This window comes from Plasmodium cynomolgi, chromosome 1 (genome assembly GCF_000321355.1).
Source record: "Plasmodium cynomolgi strain B DNA, chromosome 1, whole genome shotgun sequence".
In the NCBI taxonomy this organism is placed as follows: Eukaryota; Apicomplexa; class Aconoidasida; order Haemosporida; family Plasmodiidae; genus Plasmodium; species Plasmodium cynomolgi.
The window spans coordinates 43,418-51,482 of record NC_020396.1 but is presented as its reverse complement, the minus strand read 5'-3'; the positions used below and the strand labels follow the sequence as shown (position 1 = coordinate 51,482).

Genomic DNA, 8,065 nt, shown 5'->3' with positions numbered 1-8,065 from the left:
CTACTACTACTATTATTTTTTTTTTTTTTTTATTTCCACTTTTTTGTCTAAATTATTCGCGCCAGACGCGTAGAGAGAAGAAATAAAATGCCGCCCTATTGTGAGAGGCCCACAGAAGGGCGACACATGGGGAAGAGGGTCAAGCTTTATTTCATTCAAATTGGCATAAGAGTGATAGGTGCGCGCACGGCACGTCCTTCTCGAATTTAAACCACATATATTACGATAAAAGCTAACGATTTTTTAATTAAAACTGATTATGGCAAGTATAAATTAGTTATAATAGAGAGCAGGATCTACTACGAACGTTTCGAACCGATATTGGGAATGAAATGAGTAGTCTTATGGGATTGCCTCACGCCACGCTTTCTTCTAAATATGTATGGAAATTATTACCCTCTTTGAAAATTTTATTATGTATAAATTTGCTTCTATTTTAGGTTTTTTTTTTTTATATGAAGGTGGAACAGTTATAAGTACACAAGAGGTGGTAATGGGGGGGGCAGTTTTGTGTGTCCAATGAATGGTACAATGTATTATTATTTTTTTCTTTTTTCCCATTAGAATGGCTAAGTGACCAAATAAGTGCGGCAACGATATATAAAGGGGCGAAGTTCCAACACGTGGTTTGGTAAGTCCCTGTTATTTTTGCATCTTTACGGGGAAGACCCCCCCTATTTTTTGATGCGGGCATAACATAGGGGGTGAACTTTGCAAATAGAGCGAGGGTGTCGCAATAGTGGGGAAATCTGGGTCGTCATTTGTGTGCGCCGCTACGACGATCTCAGTCAATGTGAAACAGTATGATGCCCACTTCGTTTCATCTCATTTTATTTCTTTTCATTTTTTTGCCTTAAAAATGTGCAAGTTATTCATAAAATTTCCCCCTTTTAAAAAAGGACCCATTTGGTGTCTTCATTTGGACTTAAAAATTTTTATCATTCGATTTTTTCAATGAAGTCTGACGCAGTAATTCCAATTTCGTTTTGCACATGTGTTCTGATCGACCATTTTTTATGCAACTCTGATAAAAAACAGCTTTCCATATTTAGCAAAGTATGATTTGTTCTACTACGTAAAGCGGGCCACCCTCTAAAAGAACAGCTAGCACGTTTTCTGTGCGCGGTGAAAATTCACGTATTTGAATAGTGAATAATGTGACTAAAAATTGGAATAAGGTTTACGGGGCATATTATTGTGCCTTCCTTGTTTGCTTTTCCCAAAGGGCAATGTAGAGGTATACGCAGCGGACGTTGATAGGAGAAACAAATATTCATGCAACGTTGTTTTATATGAACAGATTTTATAGCACGCTATGTGTGACACCCCAATTAGAGGAATGAATTGGCTTCTGGGGCGTATACATACTAGCTAAGTCACCGCGGAGCAATGGGCGCATTTTTTCAAATGTTGCAGTCAGCATATGGGTTTATTCGGGAGGTACGGGGGCCATATAAATGATTTTGTACACCGCAGGGTAAGCAAAATGGGGGGCATTCGATTCAATCGGTTAATGTAAAGCAATCATTGGTCATATCTTCTATCTTCTATTTTTTTTTTATAGCTGTTAAAGCTGTTTATTTGGAGCGCTCTTTTATATTTTATTTATTTATTTAGTTGTTTTATTTTATTATTTTATTATTATTTTTTTTCGCAGATCCCGCTCGCTCATGCACAAATACAGAACAAGCATCCTTTGGGTGGCTCAACCGGTTGTCGCTTTCTTAGTCCACCGGTGCGCGTGGCTTTTTTTTTCATCCTTATTCCTCTACCCAGCGCGGCGTATACGTGTACAATTAATATATTTATATATGCAGCGTGGCCTTTGTGTATAAAAAAATGCGTGGCTTCGCCCGTCCCACAAAACAGCTTCTGCCAGCACGTATATGCTATATCATTTATGTTCGTATTTACGCATCCAGCTCACAGGTAAAACCAGCAGCGTAAGTTCAGGGGCTCAGGACCAGAAGTAGAGAGAGTTACATCCCCCCGCATATATAATATAGTGCATATATATAGTTATTTAAATATAGGCACCGGCGTGCGTATGAAATTATATGTTTACAACCCCCTCTGCTTTTTAAGCAGTATTATTTTATATCCAGCCGAAACAGCTTCTCATTTTTCATGCCAGGTAGTCGAACACGAACAGGAGTGAGTAGCTACACGTTTCAGATGCGAAGTAAAAAAACAAAACTGGCATTTTAATATGCAAAAAAAAAAAAATGTTTAAAATAAAAGAAAAAAAAAATAGCCATAAGATTTTTATTGAAGCACCCAAGCAATACTCAACTATTTGTGTGCCCTCTCCTTTTTTATGCAAAAATTAAAAGGAAGTTTTTTATTTTATTTTTTTTTTCTTTTCCATATTTTTACCATGTTTTAATTCTGCGTTTGAAGAAGCAACATCTGTACGAATTTGTAAACTGCGCTTATATAAGCCCATACAACAAACACTTGCAAAAAATTTGAAATAATTTTCGATTTTTTGTAAACTTCCGCCAACCTCCACAATTTTGAATACTTAAACATCCCCTCTCTTGTGCGAGCAAAAACGATATCGCAACATTGCAGAAGAACGTTGCGCTGTTACTTTACCATTTCTATTTGTGAAAAATGAATTATACAGTTAAGTGCCTCCTCTTTGGCGTTCTTCTGAACGCGGCCTGCAAAATCGACGTACTTTGCTTGGAAGGTAATGGTATTAACAACAATTACCATAACGATTTGAGCATATTTGCAGAAAGAAGTGACAATAAAGGATGTACAGGTGACATCGAGCAGAGGCTAATAAATGGAGAGAAGTTCCTAAGTCAAAATTATCAATGTGAGAAGCCAGAAAATTTTAAAGATTATATAAGCTTAAAAACGAACCAGTTTAGGGAGTACATAATGCACCTCTTCAAATCGAATAATGGCGTTGCGTCCAATGATTTCTACAAAGTACTTTTTGACTGCGCCAAGGTGTCATCGGCAAAACCGTATTTAATAGATATATGTGTAAATAAATATTTGAAAAAACATAACATTGACTTTTCTCCGACATGCTTGAGCTGCTTTTCCTCCTTCATCGGATGCTCCTTTATTTCGTGCAACAAACAGTGCGCAAAGGACCAGTGCAATGACGATTGCAAAGCGTGCAGCGAGAAAAACTGCTTCAGAACTTTGTTAAACTGTACCAAGCTGGACGCCTTGCCCGACCCGTGTAAGTAGGGCAAGCTAGGTTAGACTATGTTAGGCTTTGTCAAACTTTGTCAGACTTTTCCAGGCTGTGCCGGGCCGATCCCCAACGTTACTCCGCTTTTCCAAAGAATAAATATTCCTTCCAACGTGGACTCATGGACATGCCTACGCGGAGGTGTACTTGCGTCGCAAACGTATACTTATGATGAGGATAATGATGAAGATGACGACTCATTCCCCCGTTTTTACAACGTGCTCCGTGCGAATACATTAGCGTTTTGTTTTGTTTGTTAAGTTTTATCATGTCAAGCGTTTTTTCTCGACAATTTTTTTTATGAGTGATTTTAGAATTCAATTTATTGAAGTGTTTGTTTGTTTGCTTTTTTTTTTTTTTTTTTTTTTTAAGTTAGTAGTTTTTATTGTTATTTTTGAAGAACAAACACACAAATTATTTAAAACAAAATTGATTTTAAAGTTTTTATTATGTTATACAAATGGGGACAATAAAAAGGTGTAGCAAAAAAAAAGGCCACATCACATGTGTATTTGTTTTCACGTGTGTGTTAGTGGCTACATGGTGATGCGCTAAAAAATGAAGAAAGGGACAATTTTGGAGATTTTTTTTTTTTTTCCGAACGAATCTTTCGTAACAAAGTATCAAAAAAAATAACAAACAGGAGTTGAATTACTAGTGGTACAAAAATTTATTAAAGAAAAGGGCGTAGGGAGAGAGACGATATCGTTCTTCTTCATGCGAATGGAATTCCAATTTTATCGAGAGCTTCTTCCATCAAATGAACCAGCGTTTCTTCCGTGTCTTCCCGTTCGAGCCGTTCCTTTGAAGAAGAAAAATTAAACGAATAAATGATGGTTTGGCGGTAGAACGTGCAATTGTTTTTTGCACACAGGCGAGTGAAAATGGGTGTCCAGTTATCCCCCAGTGGTCATTCTCCTACTAGCATTTGCGTACATTATCAATTTCCTTTTTTATTCGCGAAAAGTACTGCTCGATGAGGGACACCAGATTTTCCGAGTAGTTTTCCCTGCAAAAGGGAGAGTTGGCATGAATGAGCAAATGAGAAAATGTGCATCCGCATCCACATTCACATCCATGTCCGTGTCTGTATCCATGTGTACACTTTTCCACTACATATGAGTCGTTAGAAAGAAAGCAGAGAGGAGTGCCCCCCCCTTTTTTTTTGATGCACCCTCTTCTGCCATTTCTGCAAAATGTTCAACACTTACCTGGTGATTTTCTCATTTTTAATTATTTTAATAATTTCGTTCACTTTATCATCGACGTCCCGTAGGATAATCTTTTCTGTTTTGATTCTCTCGTTTATTTCATTTTGAACAACCGATTTGAGGTTCGCAATTTCATTCTATTGGGTGAGTAAATTAGTGTTAAAGGGAATGGCGCATTCATGGGTGGTTCGCTGTATATCGCGTTCGCGGGTTGATTTACATGCACATAGGAAAATGATGCGCATGTGAGGAGAGCGCTTCCAAGGGTGAGAGGGCCTTACGTCGTAAAATCTTCTGAGCGATTCTTCCTTTTCTTGCAACAGTCCGTACTCCTCGGTCATTTCTTCCCTAAAGGGGGAGAACAAGTGAGAGAAATATGCTTAAGCATGCAATTGTACGTACACATATGTGCATATTTATCTACTCGCGCATGCGTATGAGTATGAACGTGATGTAGTACTTCAGTAAGGTAGTCTTATTTTGAAAGTCTTTTATTAATTTTATTTTGAGTTTGTTCCATTCTTCCTTTTCTTTGTCTATGAATTCTTCAGCCCTGTTGGGGTAAATGTGCAGCAATGATGGACGTACGGGTCAACACGTGCAAGCATTCACCTGCAAAAATTGTAATCTTAGCAGAGGCGTAGGGGGGTTATTTCCACCCTCGCTATATTCATCCGCACTACTACGCGGTTGCTTACTTCTTCTGGAGTATTTCTAATTTTTTCCTGTGGTCATTTTTGAACTCTTCCAATTCAGTCTTGTAATTATTGACGTCCACTTTGATGTCGTTCAGCTGCAAGTGCACATGCACATGTAGTGAGTGAGTGAAAAAGGGGAGCATCTGTTTATATAAATGCTCAATGAAGTGAAAACCCCCCCAAAATAACTATTACAGTTTGATGGGCACATGAGGACAGTCGTCCTATGCTCTTGTGGTAGATTTCACTCCAGGGATATGCTGACTGCCCTTACCTTTTCATTTAATTTTTCGAAGGTCCTATTTGAGTTTTCGTTCATTTCTACCAGTTTTTCCTCCAGCAGGTTGATCTTCTCGTTTAGTTTCTTAAAAGTGTGACAAAGAGGAAAATGGCAGCGTTAGGAGAGCGCATATATTATTTTACTACGCATCATACATTGCGCATTGCGCCTTGCGCATTTAGGATTTTTTTTTTTAAATTACGTCAATCTTTTCATTTTTCTGCAATTCGATGCTGAAGTGTAGCCCGCTGAGTCTCTTTTCAAGTCTCTGCAACCTTTCCTGCGAGTGGGAATACACCGGAGGTGGGTGGGTGCAAAAGTGAATTTTACTAAGTATTGGGTTACTGTTTGCATGGATGCATGTGCAAAGGGGCATTGATGACGAATCCACTGGCAGATATATTCGCCGGTTGATCTGTTTCAATGAGCTTTGGTGTCCTACGCTGTTGTGCTTGTTTTGGCTGAGGGAGAACTGTTTGCTGTAGATTCCGCTTTTGGCTAAATCTTCTATACGGGAGGAAGAGCGTGGTGGTTGCGGCGAGTAAGTAGAGTCAGTATACATTCGTATGAGTGGCATATGCACACATTCACGCATATGTACACAAGTGGCACCCCCCTGCGCGTGACTAAGAGGAAGTTGCATCGTTTAATCCTTCCGATATTTACCCATTTTAAAGTATTTCATACATGGGGGAAATTACGTGGCATAATGGAGAACATGGATTAACTGCCCTCTTTTTTGCATATAAATGTGTATACATATAGACATTCAGACAAAATATGCGATTGTGCTGGGCGTGGGGGTGAAAATACTCACTCAGTTTGCTTATTATTTTTTTTGTCAAATTCGGACAATTTTTTTTTTTTTTTTTTTTTTGTTAAGTTGGTGAGCTGTTCATTTGGCTAATCATTCAATTGTTCAATTGATTCGGGGGATACACAATTATTTCCAAGCAGTCGAACGAGTAAAAGCGTGACTCTCTTTAAAAGTGCCCCTTCGAAAGTTACGTTAAAAAAATTATGCGTGCCAAGGTGGAAGGAAGAAACACAGGCGAGAAAAAAAAAAAAAAAAGCAGCTGTCAAAGGGGACGCAAAAAAAAAAAAAAAAAAATCGCTTTTCAACACCTGGGGGAATTATTCAAAGGGGGAAAACAAAATGCCTTCCTTGGGGACGGGAAAATTGGGGCATGAAAAAATTTCCATTTTGCCTTTAGGCTTCACATTTTGGAAGAGAGAGTGTAAAAGGGTAAATTACATTTTGCGTTACCCATACCATGATTTACTGTGTTATATTTCACTTCACTCGGTCACGTTTTTCTTTATCTTTTTTTTTTAGCAGGGGGTGCGGCTTTTCGGAGTACAACCGCGATGTGTGAGGGTGTGCGCGCCCAGTAACGCAAGTGTGCATACTTTGCATGCTTGCATTTGCACATATGTACATATATACACTTGCGTGTGCCTGCGCTAGCCGTTCGTTCGGCGATTCCCTCACCCGTGTAACAGAGTACCAACCTAAGTACCGAGTTTAGCTGGTATCCAAACTTTCTTGTCTTTTTTATCCTCACATTATGCGTACAAAATAAAAGGGAAAAAAACTTAATTTGTAACTTTAATGGGATTGTTAACTGTTCGTCGTAAAAAATAGAGGGTGAAGAAAAAAAAAAAAAAAAAAGTTGCTATATAAAATTGGATGGTTTACTGCCCCGTGCACTGCCTGGTATACGGATCGGCAAGCTGCTGGGTTTGCAACTCCGCATTCTACTCCGTATGCTGAGCTGCATATCGCACGACATGGCATCTGGCGCGCCACATGCGGGGAACGGGAAGGAAGCAACGGCGCGTTTGTAAGAATAGCATATGAACAATACAACATTAGGGGGGAGAAAAAAAAGGAAAAAAGAATAAAAAAGCTTATCTATATATAAACGTTAAACTATTAGTGTGCCGTTGGAAAATGAAGAGATGTAAGATTGCTATGCCCTGCACGTCTCATGCGAGAGTAGTACAGGTGTAAAGGTGCGCCTTTCCTTGTGCATTCCCCTCTGCCCATGCACCACAGGCATGCATGCACACACGCATTTGTATATACATACAAATATGTTTATTTGTACATACCTATATCCGTGTGCGCCCCCGTTTTCACCGCGTGTTCGTTTCTTATTGCACTCAACTACGACTTGCGTACGGGGGCAGGCACCGCAGGTACACATTTAATGCTTGCACGCGTGTACTAGCACAATGCAGCAACTAAATGGGGGCTAAATATTCACCCTTGCGTGCGAATTTAATTATATATCTACATATAAAAACAGTGTAACAGTGTGGGGGAAAAATGAAAAAAAGAAAGGGAAAAATAAAAAAATAGCAAAATGGTAAGGGTAATATAAGATGGCAAAAAACAGAACAAAGCTTCTTTTTTTTTTAATTTCGTAGACAAAACATAACAGTACACATTAAAAGTGGCGTCTTTAAATTGCGGCACGAACGGTGCATGATGTGCTATCACTCACGCGAGAACGCTGGTCCTAAAACACACGCGCGCACAATCGCACAATCGCACAATCGCACAATCGCACATTCGCACTTGTTTAAAAAAAAAAAAAACAAACAAATATGACGAATTAATCTTGCAGCTTCTTCACTTGAACCCTTTTGCACG

General features: G+C 39.0%; 2 protein-coding genes across 2 annotated transcripts; one reads left to right on the top strand and one right to left on the bottom strand.

Moving 5' to 3' along the window:
- Positions 1-2,175: 2,175 nt before the first annotated feature.
- Positions 2,176-3,213, top strand: PCYB_011110 (hypothetical protein; the record flags this gene model as incomplete). Its single annotated transcript, XM_004220617.1, has 2 exons — positions 2,176-2,182; positions 2,696-3,213. The coding sequence occupies 2 exons, from the start codon at positions 2,176-2,178 to the stop codon at positions 3,211-3,213; spliced, it is 525 nt and encodes a 174-aa protein (XP_004220665.1).
- Positions 3,214-3,934: 721 nt separating this feature from the next.
- Positions 3,935-6,634, bottom strand: PCYB_011100 (hypothetical protein; the record flags this gene model as incomplete). Its single annotated transcript, XM_004220616.1, has 12 exons — positions 6,530-6,634; positions 6,330-6,401; positions 6,073-6,197; positions 5,849-5,913; positions 5,609-5,686; positions 5,401-5,490; positions 5,127-5,221; positions 4,877-4,981; positions 4,710-4,776; positions 4,429-4,565; positions 4,154-4,226; positions 3,935-4,019 (listed from the first exon to the last, which is right to left on the bottom strand). Coding segments are annotated over exons 3-12 (813 nt in total), but the record flags the coding sequence as incomplete, so codon positions are not given.
- Positions 6,635-8,065: the final 1,431 nt, after the last annotated feature.